The sequence below is a fragment of the Leucoraja erinacea genome, chromosome 14 (assembly GCF_028641065.1).
Source record: "Leucoraja erinacea ecotype New England chromosome 14, Leri_hhj_1, whole genome shotgun sequence".
NCBI lineage: Eukaryota > Metazoa > Chordata > Chondrichthyes > Rajiformes > Rajidae > Leucoraja > Leucoraja erinaceus.
In genome coordinates, this window is record NC_073390.1 from 49,824,140 (window position 1) to 49,846,799 (window position 22,660).

The 22,660-nt window shown below is 40.9% G+C and overlaps 1 protein-coding gene across 1 annotated transcript in view; it reads left to right on the plus strand.

The window, feature by feature from the left end:
• The window catches only part of cul3b (cullin 3b), a 56,102-nt gene that overhangs the window by 10,906 nt on the left and 22,536 nt on the right, over positions 1-22,660 (plus strand). Inside the window, exons 2-6 of the mRNA XM_055646389.1 lie at positions 10,613-10,810; positions 13,575-13,688; positions 14,797-14,957; positions 19,171-19,285; positions 19,450-19,678. Coding sequence (XP_055502364.1) covers positions 10,613-10,810; positions 13,575-13,688; positions 14,797-14,957; positions 19,171-19,285; positions 19,450-19,678 — 817 coding nt within the window. The remainder of the gene's footprint in view (positions 1-10,612; positions 10,811-13,574; positions 13,689-14,796; positions 14,958-19,170; positions 19,286-19,449; positions 19,679-22,660) is intronic.

Sequence of the window (22,660 nt, forward strand, 5' to 3'; positions counted from 1 at the left end):
AACATACAAACTCCATCCAGACTGCACCCAAAGTCACGATCGAACCTGAGTCTCTGGTGTTATAAGGAATCAACTCTACCGCTGCGTCACTGTGCCAGCCCAAAAATATATAGTTCTTAGGTTCCCAGTCCTTTGTGAAATTTTTTTAATTAACATTTTTCATTCCATTACAAAGGTAGATGCAACAAGGTTATAGAAACCTCTTTTAAGACATTCACTTTAAGACTTTGAAAGCATGTAGAACATTTTTTCCTTGGCGTATTTATATCTTTGCACTATGTGTTATTCTCATTGCCATATAAAAGTCAACCACGTTGATGGGATTGGAGTGGCATCAGGTTCAACAGTTTATGAATGGCAAATTTTCTTCCCTGACGGGCACAAATGAAGCTGATTTATATTAACAGCAACTTGTGGTTACATGATCACCATAACTAATACTAGACATTTTAATTCATGATCACTTGGGTAATCCCCAGATACCATGGTGGGATTAAAAATTGTTTTTGTACTGGTTGCCCAAAATCTGGACACTGCCACTCTAATTTCACCTGTGTTCTACCATATCTCTTCAAATTTAGTCTACCTTCGAGATACAGCATGGAGGCAGGCCCCTTGGCCCACCGAGTCCACGCCAACCGTCAATAACCTGTACACACTAATTTACATTATCCCTCTTACTCATCCAATCCCTACACACCAAGAACAATTTACAGAGGCCACTTAACCTACAAACCCGCACATCTTTGAGGTGTGGGAGGAAACCAAAGCACCCAGAGGAAACCCACGCAGCCATAGAGAGAACGTGCATAATCCACACAGACCACACCTGAAGTCAGGATTGAACCTGGGTCACCAGGGCTGTGAAGCAGCAGCTCTACCAGCAGTGCCACTATACACTATACTGCCCAATTCTGAAGGATATCCTAGAAAGTATTTTGGAATGCATTGCATTCAGTCATTCATTCTACTCCTTGAACATTTTTGATTTCCTTAGTCCATGGGGAAGATGTCGGTGGGGGAGGGGGTGAAGAATAAAAATCCCGTGTCCATAAACAGCATATCATTGGTTCTGGAGGACCCCACTTATTTCACTGAAATTTTGTAACCCGTTGCCCATCAATACTCCCCGGATTCTCCAACTGCTCACCTGTGTTAGACACAAGTAATAGGTACACTCATAAATTTTACTACTAGTGCATCTTTGAGATGTGAGAGTAATCAGATGCAGGCAAGTGAAACTGCAGTGAGGGAGGGTGTGCTTCCTGTGCGTAGAAAACACCTGAGGTTAGGATTCGATTTGGGTCGCCTGAGCAGTGAGGTAGCAGCTTTTACTGCTTTAGCTCCAGTGTTATCAACATTTATACCATTACACGAGTGGTCAGACTGAACCAAACCTTTGTTATTCTACTATTTATGTGTCACTTTATTGATTGTGCCATGATGTCACTATTTCTATTATTAATACATTCACAAATTTTACTATATGCAGGTCAAAAGTTGTGTAATTCACCTTTTGGCATTTATAAATGTCACAGAGTATATTGGTTAAAAGGGTATTTGATTTCTGATACAATTACTGGATTGGGTTTGTATGTGGAATGTGTTTGTGATTAACTGACTTCTGCCATTAGTGTTGGAAGTTAGGACAAACTAGATTAACGTTTGGAGTAATTTGATCAACATTGATTTTCCAATAATGTATAAGTGGTGGTCTGGTTTGCAGATGTTTTAATTTTCCCAATAATTTTGTGTTATGACCATGATTGAGAATAGATTCTCATTTCATCTTGTTAAGAGCTTAGTTGTTGATCACAAGATCTCTTTCTTGAACTTTGTCTCATTGTTGTTAATCTGGCTGACAATGGTGATGTTATCAGTGAACTTAAAGATGGGTTGGCGTTGTCCGGGTGCGGGTGCAGTGTCCCGGGGAGCATTGCAGTGAACAACCGCGACGCCGAGAGGCCTGTCTGGAGCAGCCTCACCATTGGAGAGAGCGGAATGGTAGGGACCTCGGTGACAGTGGGGATCTGGGTTGGGTGACCGGCGTGAGGGGGGGGGGGGGGCAGTGGTGCAGGGGGGAACAATGGGGGGTGTGGGGGGACCACCGTGAGGCGGTGGGAAAACGGGGGGGGGGGGGGGGGGGGGGGGGGGGGGGGGGGGGGCGGTAGCACTGTGGTATTAAAATCCTCTACCCAGGGGATAAGCCTGTGTTCGTTTGTTTGTTTGTTCGTTCGTTCCAGTTTGTGCAGTCAGCAAACAGTCACGTCCTTTTTTTCACTTTTAATTTCAATTTTTTGTGTACGTTGTGTATTGTGATGTTGGCAAACCAATTTCCCTCCGGGGATGAATAAAGTTTATCATATTGTACTTGGCCACATGGTCAAGGGTGTACAGGGAGCAGAGCAAAGAACAGACCAGGACAAACCTGAGGGGCGCCAGTGTTGAGGGTCAGGATGAAGGAAGTGTTATGTCCAATTCTAACCTACAGGTCTGCCAGTCAGGAAGACCGGTAGCCAATTGCCCATGGAGGTCCCCAAGCTAAGGTTTAAAATTTATAAAGAATCTAATTTGGAATTATGGTGTTAAAGGTTGATCTGTTGTTGATGAATAGCATCCTGATATGAATGTCTCAAGGGACTACATCACCCTGGCCTCTCTCCACTGGCTCCCTGTGCGGTTCCGTATAAACTTCAAGATCCTCCCCCATGTCTACAAAGCCCTCAATGGGCTTGCCCCCACCTACATAAAAAGTCTTCTCACCCACCACTCCACCTCCAGGCCCCTCAGATCGGCCAACTTGGGGCTGCTGAATATCCCACGGTCTAGGCTGCGGTTGCAGCCCCTAGACTGTGGAACAGCATCCCCCTTCCCATCAGAACTGCCCCCTCCATCGACTCTTTTAAGTCAAGACTAAGGAATTATCTATACTCCCAAGCCTTTCCTGACGTCCTCCGAGTGAGGGCTACATGTATATATGTATGTAGTTTGTTTTGTTGTGCTATTCTTATAACAAATGTAAAGCACTTTGGCCAACAAGAGTTGTTTTTTAAATGTGCTATATAAATAAATGTGACTTGACTTGATTGCAAGAGTGATGGCATCATCCATAGACCGATTGTTCCTGTGTGCAAGTTTCTAGAATGTCCAGAAGACAAGCGCAGAACACCTCATTATGTTTAAAGAGTTGGGTCTGAAGACGGGTCTCGACCCGAAACGTCACCCATTTCTTCTCTTCAGAGATGCTGCCTGTCCTGCTGAGTTACTCCAGCATTTTATCTACCTCATTATGGTTGAAGTTAGAGTTATTGGGCAGTAATCATTGAGACAGATCATTTTGTTTTACTTGGGGACTGGAATAATGGAACTGATTATTTTATCTAGGTTGTAAAAAAGAGTTGGCAATTGAAATTGTGTTGCTCTTGTGAGTGACAGAAGAGGATTCTAGAGATGTGAAAATGTGTATGCAGAATGACATTTATTTTGGATATATAACATCTATGACTTAAATATTTAGATGGCAACTTTTGTGGAGAGTGAAACTGAATTAACATTTTGGATTATTTCGTCAGAAAGTCAATTAACCTGAAATATTAATTGTTTCTGTGTTGCCTAAGTTAATTTTTTTTAAATTCACATTTGGCTATGTTTCATATTTCCAGCTTTGGAATTATTCTTTTCCTTTTCAATTTTGGTTTCTTTAGATTTTGTTAGCCTTTATTTCCTATTGTAATGCATAAACTATTATGTAACAAAAATATGACTTTGGTCAATCGAGCCTTTCAAGAATTACAAATAAAGTCTGATTCAAATTATAATTGATACTGACAAGCCTTTTGGCCTCCATTTGAATTTAGATTTCATTTTTGGAAGTACATTAGCTGAGAAATACCGTTTATAAAATGTTTTAGCTGGCCAAGTATTTGAGTTGTATCAAACAAAATGTGCCTTTTTAATTGAATAAATTACTTAAATGTTCAAGTCTGTGCACTGTGGGTGGCTTGATTGTAATTGTGTATAGTCTTTTCACTGACTGGATAGCACGTAACAAAAAAGCGTTTCACTATACCTCTGTACACGAGACAATAATAATAAACTAAACTAAAGACATTTTAATACTAGTTTTGAGTTGTTTACCTCCATTCAAAGGCCTCCTTTTCTCTGAGTTCCACACATCATCTTTTCTGTTGCATTAGTGAAGTATCACTTGTCCTGAATCTCCTTTTGGAACCACCTCCACCACTCTGCAGCATTCAACATCGACTCCCGTTTCATCCACATCTACTAACACATGATCCGTAGGAATTTGACTTTTCCCACGCATGGTGTTTGATACTATTCAACGTGGACATGTTTCCTTGCAGAAGTAGCAATGTATGAATGTTTGTCCCTCATGCACATAATTCATTTGCAGTTTCTTTGGAAGCATTTGCCAATACTTACGTTGCACTTGCCCAATGTGAAAGTCTAAATTTATTTAAAAAGATAAATCATTCAGAAATAAACATTTAAAAAGTAAATATGATTAATCAAGAAGATGTGCAAATAAATAAGTGTAATTGTTACCTTTCTCCTTGCTGTGACTTCATAGGTCTACTATTCCCTTTGAAATTGTTGTAGTTTGGTATCCTTGAGTCTTACGTGGCACAGGATCTGAGTGGTGATTTCTCCAGACTGGTGCATTGCATGCAGTGATGGAGCAAACTATTCTGTGCCGTCCTTGGGGTCTGTCAGTAAGTTGCAGGCATCCTTATTTACAGGGTATGCCCTGAATTACATTTATATAGTTGACTTGGCACAATTTAGCCCACTATTTGTAATTGATAACAAAGTTTGAATTAGATTCTGCAAACTCAGTTTCTTATTTAACACGAGATGAGCTTCTGATCTTTTCACATGGTACCCATCATCAAATTAGTTATTTAACATTCTGTAACATTATCCATCTCTACCTGGTCTACATGTTTGCGCTTAATGTCCCTGTAGAATCTCTTAGAATTTTCCTAAACTTGCCTGCCTGATGCATTGTATGTTGTCCTCTTACCCACCCAATTGATGACGTTAATTTACTCCTACACTTCTTATATTGGTGGAGGGATTCGCTAGATCCCAACTGCCTAAATCTGACATGCCTCCTTTTGCTCTCTTCAATCATGGTTATCTAAACATGCCAGACTTGCCCTTCATCCTTCAACAGGAACATGCTGCACCTGTGCTCTTGCTATTTCATTATTAGACATATAACAAAGATCTTGATATTGTTGTGGGTTTATTATTGTCACCTCTACAGAGATATAGTGAAAATGTTTGTTTACATGCTATCCTATCCAACAGGTATTGCAAGATAAAATGACCAGAGTGCAGAATATAATATTATAATGTTATAGGGTTAGTTACAGAGAAGGTGCGAAAATAAAGTACATCACTCGCTAGGTTGGGAGATCTGGACTACACCTGCAGCATGAGAACTGTTTATTAGTCTGATAAAAGCAAGAAAGAAGTGTTCCTGAATCTGGTGGAATGTGCTTTTAAGCTTTTGCATCTTCTGGCTAACTGGAGGAGGGAAGAAGAGGGAATAACAGAGGTATAAATGTTGAGGAGACCTCACCTCACCTACTCCTTTTCTCCAGAGATGCTGCTTGACCAGCTGAATTACTCCAGCTTTTTGTGTCTATTTTGAGGTATAAATGTTCTTTGATTATGTTGGTTACTTTCCCAAGGCAATGTGAAGTGTAGATGGAGTCGATGGGGGTAGGCTGGTTTGTGTGATGGATTGGGCTACATGCACAACACTGCAATTTCTTGCTGTCTTCAATATAACTATTGCCAAACAAATATGTGACACATCCTGATAGGATGATTACTACAGTGCAACTGTAGAAGTTGGGGAAGATTGTTGGAGACCTGCCAAACTTAAGTAATCTGAAAAAATCGAGGCACTGCTGTGCTTTCTGGTGGCACCTTCAATGTGGTTGGTCCAGGACAAATTGCTGGTGATATTTACACCTCGGATTCTGGAGCTCTCCACCATCTCCACCTCCGTACCATTGATGATGACTAGGGCGTATACGCCACCTTATTTCCTGAAGTCAATAACTTAACTCCTTTGTCTTGCTGATGTTGATGGAGTGTCTCAGTTTGCTCTTGCTCTCGTTCTCTTTGCATTACACAGCCTGACCTAGTGGATATGTCACGTAGTCAGCCCTGTGTTTTACTCTTTTCACGATCCTTTATTTTCTCACACTCCAACTGCTCTTAGCCTTTGTTCTAATTTTCTAACTGCCCTCTTTATCCCAATAATTACTGACCTCAACGTATCTTATCGATAATATTGGCCTTGTCCTATGAGAGTGTACACTTATTTTGTCTTATCCAACCTTCTCCACCTTCACTGCAACTTAAACTAACTTGCTTGCTGTCTTTCCCAGTTCTGATGAAAAATGTTCAAACATTTTCTTTTTGCTTGGACGCTGCCTGACATATTGAGTGCTTCTAGCATATTCTGATTCTCCGTCTTCCAGCATGGGCAGTGTTTTTAATTTTCCTTTGGTATTACTTTTTGGGATGTACCTGGGATTTGTTATCAAGGTAAACTGACAGAATACTTGGATAGATAATAAATAGTATATTACGTTCAGCATAAATTCTTTAACGGTGGAACATTTCTTGTTGATCTAGTTAAATTTTTATAGAAGTCACTTAAATGGTGATGTGAAATTGTGAACCTTTACTGAATACCTTCTTGAATTGCATATAGGCTAACATCCAGTGGAAGTTAGCAAAAACTAAAATGTAAAACTTAGAAGCCTTGGGGAATTGTTTTGAAGGTGGAAATTCTGTGGATATAAAGACACACACAGTTCCGGATCCCTCCCAACTGCAATATGCAGCAAGTTGTCAAATGGCACAAACAACATGCAAAAAGACAAGGCTAATTTACTATTAAGTAAAACTGGTAAATGAAGTTCAATAATATTTTCTTCCTAACAACAGATTAAGCTTCATCAGCATCAACGATGAGTCGGCCTATAGGGAGGAGGTCCAGCTCCTAGCAGCATGGTGCGCTGACAACAACCTGGCCCTTAACTCCAAGAAGACCAAGGAGCTCATTGTGGACTACAGAAGGTCTAGGGGTAGCACGCACACCCCTGTCCATATTAACGGGACGGAGGTGGAGCGTGTTTCCAGCTTCAGGTTTCTGGGGTCAACATCTCTGATGACCTCTCTTGGACCCACAATACCTCAACACTGGTCAGGAAGGCTCACCAGCGTCTCTTCTTCCTGAGGAGACTAAAGAAGGTCCATCTGTCGCCTCAGATTCTGGTGAACTTCTACCGTTGCACCATCAAGAGCATCCTTACTAACTGTATCACAGTATGGTATGGCAACTGCTCTGTCTCCGACCGGAAAGCACTGCCGAGGGTGGTGAAAACTGCCCAACCCATCACCGGTTCCTCACTCCCCTCCATTGAGTCTGTCCAGAGCAAGCGATGTCTGAGAAGGGCACGCAGCATCGTCAGGGACTGCTCTCACCCCAACCACAGACTGTTTACCCTCCTCCCATCCGGGAGGCGCTACAGGTCTCTCTGTTGCCGGACCAGCAGTTTCAGGAACAGCTTCTTCACTGCGGCTGTTACACTACTTAACTCTGCACCTTGGTGATTGCCAGTCACCCCCCCTGACACTCCTCCACCCAGAAAAATTGCACTACTGCTACTGTATGAACATATATATATTTTACTTGTACACTGCACAATGACAATGAAGTTTGAATCTGAATCTGAATATCCTATCTGGAAAATCACGATTGGTTCATCACACATTGTACCTGAGGATGCATATAATTAACGGGGGTATTCAATTCAATTCAATTCAACTTTAATGTCATCGGCCAAATACAAGTATGAGTACAACGAAATGCAGTTTTGCGTCAGTCCGTAGTAGTTGTGCATAAAGAAATAAAAAAAATAGAAAGAGAGAAGATACAGAATAATCAAGAAATACAGAATAATTAAACAATGGGGACAGAGGGACCGGAGAAATCTATCGGCGGGACTCCGAGGTCAGCAATGTGATTGTATTATTGTAGAAGCTGTTCCTCATCCTACTGGTACGTGACCTGAGGCTCCTGTACCGCCTCCCTGATGGGAGGAGGGCAAACAGTCCATGGTTGGGGTGTGAGGGGTCTTTGATGATCTTCCCAGCCCGTCTCAGACACCGTTTTCGATGGAGGGCATCCATGGCAGGGAGCGGGGCACCGATGATATGCTGCGCGGTTTTCACCACCCGTTGTAGTGCCTTCCTGTCTGCAGCAGTGCAGCTGCTGTACCATACCGTGAAGCAGGTGGTCAGGATGCTCTCTATGGTACAGCGGTAAAAGTTGGTCAGGATCCGGGGGACAGGTGGGCTTTCTTGAGCCTCCTCAGGAAGTAAGGGCGCTGCTGTGCCTTTTTGATCAGCTTGGAGGTGTTGAGGGACCAGGACAAATCCTCCGAGATATGTACTCCGAGGAATTTATAGCTAATTTATAGTATAGGCACAGGAAATTAATATTAAAATCCTTAAACATATGATGGCAAAAGTTAGGCACAATTAGATATAATTAAGATGTTAAAAATGACAAAGGATTTGATGGGGTTGCAAAAAAAAATCTGAGGAGTTTGAAGTAGGAGCACACAAGCTTGCTACTAAGTCTACTAAAAAGTGAAATCAAAAGTAGTTTATTTTTCAATGTATGATGTGGTGAAGGTGGAACTCTTCATGTGCACAAACAAATATTTTTGTTCAATTGAAATATTCAAGAATATATTGGGAAAACTTTAGTAGTTCCATTTTTTAAACCCTGGTAATTATTATTGAGATAAAATCACCAATGATCCTATTGAGAGACATACTAGTATTCATATATTCCTCTTTCATTGTTCTTCCTCTAACTAACTCATCAGTATCGTGAAACATCTTGTGTATACTTGTGTATTAATTGAGTAACATAGCATGTAAACAGGCTCTTCAGCCCAATGTATCCTTGCTCACTTGGTTGCCTACCTGAGCTTGCTCCATTTATCTGCACTTGGCCGATATCCCTCTAAAGCTTTCCAGTCCATGTCCCTGTCCAAATAGCTTTTAGACCTTGTTATTGGAGCTAGCCTTATAAGTTTGTTAGACATCACTGTCATGGGCTGTATTGATAACGTCACCTATCTGGTCCCATATACCTTCAAGCTTACGTGAATATGGACATCAGTCCTAGTATTTGTCTTTGAGTCTATCAGATATTATTTAGAACATTTCTGTGAAGCCTCGTGCTTTGTTAGAGGCTGTATAATTGCATTTTTTTTAAATGTTCATTCTTAGTAAGTTACGAATTAAGGCATTTAACAAACACATTCATTTGCCATACCAAAGTCATGCCATTTTGAAGTAGATACTATCTTATCCTAATATTGTGGTGGTTCTTGCTGTCAGAACACCAAGAACCCCCGGACACTCCTTCCCCCAGAAAAAATGTATATATGTATGTATATATATATATATATATATATATATATATATATATATATATATATATATATATATATATATATATATATATATAATAATATATATATATATATATATATATATATATATATATATATATATATATATATATATATATATATAATAATATTATATAGCACTTTTCAACAAAACCAGTATTTGAACCAAAGTGCTTTACAGAGATTGATTAAATTAATTGAACAGATCAATTGCAATAAATCCATACAAAACAAAAAAGGGAAAAAGAAACAAAGACACAGAACAGTACACTATAGAAATCAACATGAAACGTCCCCCCACAGCAGAATTCACTGAGGGAAGGCACTAAAAATATCCAGTTCTCCCCCTCATAGTCCACCCGAGGTCGGGGCCTATATCTGGCCTCCTCAGCCAATCCGGTGTTTTCAGGCCCTCTTGCTGCGAAGCTGGATCATCGGCGTCGGTGAACATCCTTCAGCAGCTTGGACTGAAGCGGCTGCTTCCCCCCCCATATATATTTTACTGTTCCATTATTCTATGTTCGCTCTTCTGGGTGAGATGCTAACTGCATCTCGTTGTCTCTGTACTTGTACACTGCACAATGACAATGAAGTTTGAATCTGAATCTGAATATCCTATCTGGAAAATCACGATTGGTTCATCACTCATTGTACCTGAGGATGCATATAATTAATGGGGGTATAGTATAGGCACAGGAAATTAATATTAATATTGTGGTTGTTCTTGGTGTCAGAATTTTAGACTCTGCATAGACTGATAATTTATCAGATCTGTTATTTTTATTCTTACATTGGCCTTGAAGCGAAGTAATAATGATTTTTTTTAAGTGATGTATTACAAATCAAGTAAGCTACAAAAAGGTGGATGTAAACTGCATTGTGACAATTGCACCATTCTCCCTTCACTAACGTGACCACCATCCGTAGTAATGGTGAATAATCTCTGACTGATAGAAAAGTCTTTTTTTTTTTTTTTTTTAAGTGATTTTATCTTTACATTGTTTTATATTTGAAAATGAGCAGCCATTCGAATAGACTTGGAATACTCAAAGTTATTCGTTTCAATCTTGCAGATGACTATGGATGAAAAGTATGTAAATAGTATCTGGGATCTACTGAAGAATGCCATCCAAGAGATTCAACGCAAAAATAATAGTGGACTCAGCTTTGAAGAACTGTACAGAAATGCATATACAATGGTATTGCATAAACATGGTGAGAAATTATATACTGGACTGAGAGAAGTTGTAACTGAGCATCTGATCAATAAGGTACGTGTCGGCTATTTTGGAGAAAAATAAGTAATAAGTTTGTTAATTAGCATTACTATGTATAAATGAATAGATTGCAAGATAGCACTGCACATTATATCTGTGATATGTACAGTTTGTAATGTTGAAACAGTCATCTTAGAGAACAGCTCTTGAGCTTGTGATCTCACACTGACATTGCTCTCCATTAAACAGTGAATATGAGATGAGCAAAGCAAAACAAACCTTTTTGTCCAATGGAGTAAAGTTAATCCATCGTTGGGTTCTCTAAAAATGCAATTTTTCCTTCCAAGGCTCATTTTCTGAATATCTGTGTCATTGAAATCAATGGGAATTAATTTTGAAAGCTACGCAGAATTTTTGATCATACAATTAGTAATATGGTGCCCCTGGGAATCTCTGGACTTCACTCCTTGAGAAATATCAGGAAAAAAATATTATTTGTTTCCACTGTGGTTTTGGACAAATACAGTTTACAAACTATCGCAGTAAGCTACTAAATGTACGTGTCTTTTTGGTAATGAGTTAATTTGCATCGCGCCTTTTCTCGGCTACATTTCAACAATCTCAATAGTTGTAACTGGGTCATGTATAATTGTCTTAAATCAGTAATGGATGCAGCAGCATGGAAATTAATACCTTGGTCTCCCACCATTAGTGCTGTACATCATATCAATGTGGAGGAAGCATCCAACAATACATTTCAATTGTTTTCAAAATCGAAATTCATGGAAACATAAAAGTAGAAGCTAGGGTGGTCCATTCACCCTAGTTACCTGTACCACCATTCAGTAAGATCGTGGTTAATCTTTACTTCAGCACCACTTTATGTATTCTGGGAACCAATCTTGTGTTCCCTTTGTATATAAAAAGCTTATCAACATTTATCCTAAGTTATCTGAATTACTAAGTCTTTAAAACTCTCGTGATGAATTCTAAATATTTACCATCGCAGGGAAATTTCATCTTATTTGTTCTTAGAAGCGGACTCAGTAATTATGTTTCAGATTGAAGCTCTGCATCAAGATATTTTACCTGGTACTTTACAATTTTCTTCATGGTGCCTTTTATTAAGAACCTTCTGACAAATCCAAATATACTATACTGGTTAATTCATTCCTATCCTCAAATATAATCTCAAATATTTCTAATAGATCTCCCAAACATAATTTTGCTTTCACAAATCCTTGTTAACTCTACCGAGTCTCTTATTTTTCGATCGGCAGTTGTATAATAGATGACAGCATTTCCCTACCAATAATATATTAATTTATAAAACTATAAATACAGTAAATTTAATAAAATTGGTATTTTATTGAGCCATGGTATCTATGTTTAAATATAGAGTCATGGAGTGATACAGTGAGGAACCAGCCCTTTCGGCCCAACTTGCCCACACCGGCCAGCATGTCCCAGCTACATTAGTTCCACCTGCCCGCATTTGGTCATATCCCTCCAAACCTGTCCTATCCGTGTATCTGTCTAACTGTTTCTTAAATGTTGAAATAGTCTCTGCTTCAACTACCTCCTCTGGCAGCTTGTTCCATACATCTACCGCCCTTTGTGTGGAAAAAAAATACCCCTCAGATTCCTATTAAATCTTTTCCCTTCACCTTAAACCTATGTCCTCTGGTCCTCGATTTCCCTACTCTGGGCAAGAGACTCTGTGCATCTACCTGATCTATTCCTCTGATGATTTTATACACCTCTACAAGATCACCCCTCATCCCCCTGCACCCCAAGTAATAGAGTCTCAGCCTACTCAACGTCCCGATAGCTTAGACCGTCTAGTCCTCGTAAATCTTCTCTGTACCGTTTCCAGCTTGACAACATCTTTGGTGCCCAGAACTAAACACAATACTCTAAATGCAGCCTCACTAAGTCTTATACAACTGCAACAGGGCCTCCCAACTTCTATACTCAATACTCTGACTGATGAAAACTAATGTGCCAAAATCATTTTTAACCAACAATCCACCTGCTACTCCACCCTCAAAGAACCATGCATCTGCACTCCTAAATTCCTCTACAACACACCACAGAGCCCTACCATTCACTTTGTAGGTCCTGCCCATGTTAGACTTCCCAAAATGCAACACCTCACATTTCTCTGTGTTAAATTCCATCAACCATTCCTCAGCCCACCTGGCCAACTGATCAAGATCCTGCTGCAATTTTTCACAACCATCTTTACTACCTGCAAAACAACCCACTTTTGTATCATCTGCAAATTTGCTAATCTTGCCGTGTATGTTCTAATCCAAATCATTGATATAGATAAGAGTTGTGAGTGTGGAATTTTCTGCCTCAGAGGGTGGTGGAGGCCGTTTCTCTGGATACTTTCAAGAGAGAGCTAGACAGGGCTCTTAAAGATAGCGGGGTCAGGGGGTATGGGGAGAAGGCAGGATCGGGGTACTGATTGGGGGTTGATCTGCCATGATCACATTGAATGGCAGGGCTGGCTCGAAGGGCCAAATGGCCTACACCTGCACCTATTGTCTATTGAATAATAATATTTGGTTTTGTACGGTTAAAATTAAATGTTTTTTCTCTATGAACCTCAAGTGATTTTTGCTGGAATTTGTGGTAAAAAGTTACAACACAGAGTTGTACTGCACATGTGACTTTAACTGATTTTTTTTTAACCGAACTGCCTGTATGAAGTATCCCAACGTGAGTTGATTGCTTTGTTTTGCAACAGTTTTGCCTATAGAAGCTTTCACAAAATGTGAGCAAATAAAATAAGTGTGTGTTTCTTTTACAGGTACGAGAAGATGTGTTGAACTCATTAAATAACAACTTCCTGCAGACCTTAAATCAAGCGTGGAATGATCATCAGACGGCAATGGTGATGATAAGAGATATCCTCATGTACATGGTGGGTTGCCTTTTTCGGTATAATTTATGGTTTACAATTCGTAGCAGATAACTGAAAAGTTACATAAATGGAAATGCTTGCCCTTTATGTAACTTTTCACAGTTGTTCCTAAAATCAATCAAGAAGGAAATTCTATCACAATTATTCAGCTACAACAAATGTAAAATCATGATATAAAAAGTAGCAGTACTGGACAAGGGTCTTACATTTAGTTACAGCCGTTAATTAACAGTTACATGAAGTCGTGAAATTATGCTAATTATACAACAATAAGCCAGAGGCATGTGGGATAGTTATAAGAGCACACATTCTTACAAATGACCTCTGAGTGGCATTGGAGAGTTATTTGTCAGCTCAGTTCTATATTCTGAAATATTTCGCAGCGACTGTGGAGCAGTGTTTACTTAATTTGTGTGTTGTTCACACAAGGAATTGCTGAACCTCTACAAATTGTCCTGCAATTATGCGCCTGTCATTCCTTATACAGTGCTTCCCAATTTACATTTTTTAATTGGGGAACATGCGTGTGTCCAAGTAATTAAATATGACTCTCCCCTCATTTTAAGATACTTTCAGCATATCTGTCTTCTCTAAAACTAGGTGCTGGAAGTCTAGAATAAAGATGAGAAGTTGGGGAGAAATCTAGGGATGCTGCCTGTCCCACTGAGTTACTCCAGCATTTTGTGTCTCTTTGGTGTAAACCAGCAAACCAGCATCTGCAGTTCCTTCCTACAAATACAGCTCTTACCTTTTAAAATTGTCATTTTAAAAGTGACATTTAACTCACCAATAACTAGCCTGAAAATGGTTTTCTCCCTCGAGGCCCAGTCATATTGTGTCCTTGCTATTTCTTTTGTGGAGCAAGAACACAAGTAATTGTCAAACTAAAGGCAGTTTTCTGTTTATTCATGTGTTTTATGACTAACTAGTTGGTCTTTTTCTTGATGATCATTTTGTGTTCACCTTGAATAAGGCCACGTGAATGCTTGTATTATAGTTGGTATATGCCGCAAATGTTCTATGCATTGTTCATATTAAATACAATAGAATAAAATATGTTGCTCTGGCAAAAAATAATAAATTAACTACCATTTATTTTCCTTTGCAGGATCGAGTGTATGTACAACAAAATAACGTAGAGAATGTTTACAACTTGGGGTTGATCATTTTCAGAGATCAAGTTGTGCGTTATGGTTGCATCAGAGATCACCTACGTCAAACACTCTTGGATATGATTGCACGTGAAAGGAAAGGAGAGGTAGTAGACAGGTATGTTCAAACAAGGATTTGTTATCTCTTACCATCAATTAAAAGCTCATGAAAACCTTTTGGTTACTAGTGTATTTCCCTCTGGTTTATCAGAATTAAGTTTCTTTCTTAGCTGATTATTTTTTTGGTTACCAGCCCAATAACTCCAAAAAGATGTCACCCACCTAACAATACTGACAAATCTGTTCAGATATTCTGCACTGATTTATTCATTAAAGATAATTTTGCAGTATACATATTAAATTATTAGAATAAATGATATACATGGTACATTATTCAATGCTGGCTATTGACTTATACAGTGGTGATGCTTTATAGAAGTTGTAACAAATGTTCTACTCTAGTTGAATTGACAATAGGTGCAGGAGTAGGCCATTCGGCCCCTCGAGCCAGCACTGCCATTCAACGTGATCATGGCTGAAAGCTGATCAAACTGAGCAAAGTTAGTGCTCAACGGGCAATCTTTTGGAAATGTTATATCCAGTTCTCCTTATGAATTTGATCTTGACTAAAATTTGATGAGCAAGATTTAGGCTGGTGTTCTTGTCCAATAATGAAGAGGTTTTACAAGTCCTTCAAGGTCAAACTAAAACAGACACATGCCTACTACTAGGTGAATGTAAGAGTCCAGTGGTACTATTTAAAGGAAGAATTGGCTATTTATTCCTGGTTCTTGGTCGGTATTTTTCTGCAATTAGCGTTCCAATAAATGATTTTGTTTTAAAGACGTTACTGCAGTGATGTAGAGTGCATTCAGAAAATATTCAGACCCCTTCACTTTTTCCACATTTTGTTACGTTACAGCCTTATTCTAAAATGGATTAAATTCATTTTTTTATCATCAATCTACACAATACCCCATAATAAAAAAGTGAAAACAGGTGTTTAGAAATTTTTGTAAATTAATTAAAAAGAAATAACTGAAGTATCACATTTACATAAGTATTCTGACCCTTTACTCAGTACTTTCCCTCCTCTCTCATTAACTACCGCCCAATCTCAAACCTCCCCTTTCTTTCAAAAACTCTGGAGCGTATCGTTGCGTCACAACTTCATTCCCACCTCCTTGCGTATAACCTATTTGAACACCTCCATAGCACAGAAACTGCTCTCCTCAAAGTCCTCAATGACCTCCTCACCTCTGCTGACACTGGTGGTTCCCTCAACATCCTCATCCTCCTTGACCTGAGCGCAGCCTTCGATACAGTGAATCATAACATCTTGCTCACCAGACTCAAAGACCTCGGCATTGAAGGTTCTGCACTCAGCTGGCTCTGTTCCTACCTTTCCAACAGGCCCCACTTCATCTCTCTCCATAACCACACCTCTGCTACAGCCACAATCACTCAAGGCGTTCCCCAAGGCTCCGTACTTGGCCCCCTCCTCTTCATCACCTACATCCTCCCCCTTGGTCAGATACTCCGCCACTTCAACCTGGAGTTCCACTGTTACGCCGATGCCACCCAGATCTACCTCGGCACCAAATCCCCCCCCACAACCCCCACCACTCCCATATCAACACCTGTTTGTCAGCTATAAAAACCTGGATGCAACATAATTTCCTCAAACTCAACAGCGATAAAACAGAATTCCTCCTCATAGGCTCCAAATCCACACTCAGCAAAATCAATAACCCCACTGTCACCATCGACGGCACCACTGTCTCCCCATCTCCCCAGGCCCGCAACCTTGGCGTGATCTTTGATTCCACCCTCTCCCTTGAGCCTCACATCCGCCATGTCATTAAAACCTCCTTCTTTCACCTCCGCAACATCGCCAAAATCAGACCGTCTCTCACACCTCCAGCTGCTGAAAGACTCATCCATGCCTTCATCTCCTCCCGACTGGACTACTGCAACTCACTTCTCCTTGGCATCAGCTCCACCTACATCAACTGACTCCAACTGGTCCAGAACGCAGCCGCCCGACTCATCACCCACACCAAATCCTGGCATCACATCACTCCAGTCCTCAAACAACTTCACTGGCTTCCCATCTCCCACCGGATCACCTACAAAATCCTGGTCCTCACCTACAAAGCCCTCCACCATCTGTCCCCCCCCCCCCCATATACCACTGACCTCCTCTCCCCCTACCAACCCTCACGGTCCCTCAGATCCACATCAGCCGGTCTCCTCTCCATCCACAAGTCCAACCTCCGCAGTTTTGGGGACAGAGCCTTCTCCAGGGCAGCTCCCAGGCTCTGGAACTCCCTCCCCCAACTGATCTGCAATTCCGTGTCCCTCACCATCTTCCAGTCGCGCCTCGACCCATCTCTTCACCTCTGCCTATCCTTAGCCCCACGTCCCCTTCCCTTTTCATCTGTGCTTGAATTGCCTCGTATTGTGTTTTGAATTGAATTCTGTCTTTAATTTGTGTGCTAGTCGTGTCTCTACTATTTATTTCATTCCGCTTACATGTTTTTCCGCTACTTGCTAAATTTTTGTAAGGTGTCCTTGAGACTCTTGAAAGGCGCCATAAATAAAATGTATTATTATTATTATTACTTTATTGAGACACCTTTGGCGATTACAGCCTCAAGTCTTCTTCGGTATGAAGCTGTAAGCGTGGCACACCTGTATTTGGTTAATTTCTCCCATTCTTCTCTGCCGATCCTCTCAAGCTCAGGTTAGAAGGGGAGCGTCAATGCACAGCTATTTTCAGGTCCCTCCAGAGATGTTCGATTGGGTTTAAGTCCGAGCTCTGACTGGGACACTCAAGGACATTGACAGGGTTGACATGAAGCTACTTCTGTGTTGTCTTGGCTGTGTACTTAGTGTCATTGTCCTGTTGGAAGGTGAACCTCCACCCCAATCTGAGGTTCAGAACGCCATGGAACAGGTCTTCATCAAGGATCTCTCTGTACTTTGCACCATTCATCTTTCCCTCAATCCTGATTATTCTCCCAGTTCCTGCTGCTGAAAAACATCCCCACAGCATAATACATAATACACGGCATAAAACATCCCCACAGCCACCATGCTTCACCGTAGGTATTGTATTGTCCAGATGATGAGCAGTGCCTAGTTTCCTCCAGACGTGACGCTTGGTATTCAGGCCAAAGAGTTCAATCTTGGTTTCATCAGATTTAGACCAGACAAGCAGAGAAAATAACCCTTTTGGCAAACTTCAAACAGACTATCATGTGCCTTTTACTGAGGAGTGGCTTTCGTCCGGCCACTCTACCATAAAGGCCTGATTGGTGGAGTGCCTCGGATATAGTTGTCCTTCCGGAAGGTTCTCCCATCTCCACAGAGGAGCTCTGTCAGAGTGACCATCGGGTTCTTGGTCATCTCCCTGATCAAGGCGCTTCTCCCCGATTGCTCAGTTTGGCCGGGCGGCCTGCTGGTGGTTCCAAAGTTCTTCCATTTAAGAATGACGGAGGCCACTGTACTCTTCGGGACCTGCAATGCTGCAGAAATTGTTTTATACCCTTCCCCAGATCTGTGTCTCGACACAATCCTGTCTCGGACAATTCCTTTGTCATCATGGCTTGTCTACGGACAATTCCTTTCTCTTCATGGCTTGGTTTTTGCTATGCTTATATAGACAGGTGTGTGCCTTTCCAAATCATGTCCAATCAATTTAATTTACCACTGGTGGACTCCAATCAAGTTGTAGACACATCTCAAGGATAATCACTGGAAACATTAGGAACCTAAGTTCTATTTTGACTGTCATATAACAAAGGGTCTGAATACTTATGTAAATGTGATATTTCAGTTATTTATTTTTAATTACTTTGTAAAAATTTCTAAACACCTGTTTTCGCTTCTTCATTCTGGGGTATTGTGTGGAAATTGATTGATGAGGAAATTGATTGATGAGGAAAAAAATGGAATTTAATCCATTTTAAAATAAGGCTGTAACGTGACAAAATGTGGAAAAAGTGAAGGGGTCTGAATACTTTCTGAATGCACTCTACATGCAAGCCTATTGCATGAAATGTAGCTGCTGAATTTTTTTTTAACATTACAACGGTATGTGACTGCACTTGATTTGCTAGGAAGTACTTTTAAGACATTGGAAAGTCATGCAGACATTATGCTAGTATTGCCATATTGCATGTAATTTTTGCAAGGTTAGCTTTTACCTGTTATTCTTCAATCCAACCAGTTTTAACAGGCACAGTACAATTTGCTGATATAATGGAGAAATATCTGACTTGTTTATGAAAGTGTATATTTTTTTATGACTTTCTTGTTTCTGCCAGAGGTGCAATTCGAAATGCTTGCCAAATGCTAATGATTCTGGGCCTAGAAGGTCGTTCAGTGTATGAGGAAGATTTTGAAGCTCCATTTTTAGAAATGTCTGCTGAATTCTTCCAGGTATCTATATATTTTTTCCTAATACATTTGAAACCTTAAATATTTTTTAACTGAGGTTCTTTTAATAAAGCAGTGTGTAATTATTTAAATCTATAGTTTAAAACTTGATAATGCATTTCTTGCTTGGCAGTCAGTAAAATGGCAAAATGTTTATTTTTACACAGATGGAAAGTCAGAAGTTCTTAGCAGAAAATAGTGCATCTGTGTACATTAAGAAAGTGGAGGCACGGATTAATGAAGAAATTGAGCGGGTTATGCATTGTCTTGATAAATCTACGGAAGAACCAATTGTGAAAGTGGTGGAGAGAGAATTAATTTCTAAACATATGAAAACTATAGTGGAAATGGAAAATTCTGGCCTAGTCCATATGTTAAAAAACGGAAAAACAGAAGGTATTTCAAAAGCTTGCTTCTTTGAAACTAAATCAAACACCTATTTGTGATTGTGGTTATCATCTAAACCTTGAAGGCAATGGATGGTGTTGTTCTAATTCAATTGCAGTTTATTTTGGTGCCAATTTCGATTTCATGACAGCTTAAATGCGATATTTTCCCTATTTTGGGAATGTGGCAAACTGCAGGTTACTATTTGAAGGAACCAAAGGCAAAGTCTAATGTTTCAAGTCTGAAAATGGAGAAAACACAGCAACAAGAAATCTGCTCAGCATGAATCTAACCAAATATTGACTAACTTTATCTTGTCTATATGTATAAACCGTCTCAGCATGTGATATGGAATGGGATCCAAACCAACTTGGTGTCTTTTAGCAGTCTTAATAAGAAATATAGATTTTTGTTGGATCTTTCAACTGAGTATTGTTGGGAAAAGAAAATGGTACAGATCTTTACAATAATGCTCTGCTGCCAGCCAATCAAAGTAATTCTGTACTCTCAGTGAAGTGCCCCAGTGGAATTGGATTTAAAAACAAAATACATCGAGCAGCTTGAATTGTGACCAGCGTTTGATTAGAGCTCATGGTTGACACAAGGAGCTGAGCACTGCTGTTCAATTCAGTGCGGGCAAGTTGACTGTTTGGAAACGTGTTCAGTATCCACGACCTCTGGTTTGTGTGATTATAAACCTGAAATTAATTTGCATTTAAACATCTTCTAAAACATTTAAATTGTTAACTTTATGCTGCTCATCAGCACTCGTACTCTAGAGCATGTTGCAAATTTACCCATTCATCTACAAATTTCAATTATACTTTAGTATCACAATTTGGTTCAATTACAATCTTAGTCGTACGGATTGTCTTAAAGGATGCCTCCAAAACTCTTAAAACTGTAGAATGTTGGTTTTGTCATATTTGTCACTTTGATGCACCTAACTTATGTAGACTTAGCTTTTGAATGCAGTTACCTTTTTAACATCTAGAATTTTATTCAAGAATAATAGTTTTCATCAAAAATTATTAAAGATTTAAACTAGTTACAGGTGCACAACCTTTTATCCGAAAGCCTTGGGACCACACACTTCTCGGATTTCGGAATTTTTCGGATTTCCGAATGGAAGATTTTTAGCGTAGATTAGGTAGGTAGCGCGGGCGGTTCGAAAAGTCTGGAGCGGCTGCCTCCTCCCCGGAGACCGGGGAATCATTGTAAATCATTGCTTAAATGTTAGTCAGTTAGTTTGGAGGGATTTTATGTGGTGGGGGGGTGAAGGGGAAACTTTAATTCTTAGTCCCCTACCTGGTCGGGGAGGCAGGGAGCGGGCAATGCCTTACCGGGTCGCCGTGCAGTAAGCTCCGGAGCGCTGTGGCCGCTGACTCCCAACATCGCGGAGCTGGGGGCTGCGAGCATCCGGCCGCGGGCGGCGCTGGTTGGAGCTCCGACCCCGGCAACTCTACCCCTGGCTGCACTGCGCTCCAAATCCAGTACCGCCCGCGGCCGGACGCCCGTAGCCCCAGCTCCGTGATGTTGGGAGTCGGCGGCGTCGCAGCGCTGGGACACCAGCGGGGAGCAGGCAATGCCTTACCGGGTCGCCGTGTGGTAAGCTCCGGAGCGCTGTGACTGCCGACACACAACATCGCGGAGCTGGGGCTGCGGGCGTCCGGCCGTGGGCCGCGCTGGATTTGGAGCGCCGCGAAGCCAGGGGTAGAGTTGCCGGTGTTGGAGCTACAACCGGCGCCACCCGCGGCTAGACGCCCGCAGCCCCAGCTCCGCGATGTTGGGAGTCGGCGGCCACAGCGCTCCGGAGCTTACTGCACGGCGACCCGGTAAGGCATTGCCCGCTCCCCGCCTCTCCGACCAGGTAGGGGACTAATAATTAAAGTTTCCCCCTTCACCCCCCCCCCCCCCCACCCCCCTCCCCCTTCACATAAAAGCCCTCCAAACTAACTGACTAACATTTAAGCAATGATTTACAGATGTTTAAGTGTCTCCCCGGTCTCCGGGGAGGAGGCAGCCGCTACAGTAGTACAGACCTGCGTTGGCCGTGGGTCGTTTCGGGTCAAGTTTGGCGCCAAACGCGAGCTTTGGTGTGCAGACGACATCCTGGAAAAAGTGTCCGGTTTTCGGAGCTTTTCGGTTTCCGGAATTCCGGATAAAAGGTTGTGCACCTGTACAATGTAATACATGTATTTGAAATAATATAACTAATGTATAACCTTGATTATTGGCCTCCTTTGTGTAGAAACCACAAAATGCCCTTTAATAACACTATGGAGGCGATGAAACATTTCCAATAATAGCAATAAGCAGGTTATTTAAAAAAAAAATTGTATATAGGAAGTCAAAGGCTATAATTAGTCTTTATTTCCTGCATTTTTGGGTTCTGTGCATGTTGTAAATTAAGCTCCAAGTGATGAATGTCTTGGCACTATCATATGATCTAAGTATCCGGGGGGGGGGGGGGGGGGGGGGGGGGGAAACGACTGAACTGAAAACAATGGGAGCTGATTTGCCTAAGTGGCCTAGACTTAATGTGAAGCCTTAAACACACTACTCGTAATCCTATTAATATACACAGATCCTGTTTAACGTTAATGTTTCCTTTGACATTTTTTGTTTGTATGCAACTGAGCCTTGTGAAGCAAATGCTTTTGTGTGCTAACTAAAATGAGCAACATTGCCAACTGAGCGGCAGAATACTTTCTCTTTAGATATAAAGCTTCAACGATGTTCAAGTTCACATTTATTGTCACATGCACCAATTGGTACAGTGAGATTTGAGTTACCATACAACCATACAAAAAAAAACAACACAATACACGATAAGAATTTAACATAAACATCCACCAAATGGAATGGATCAGAACACACTCACGCTTCTCACCGTAGACTGCAGATTCCGAAGTCCACAGGCCGAGCTGGCCGGAGCTCCAATGCTGGCGACCCCCGGCAAAAGATCCCACGCCTCCGCAATGTTAAAGT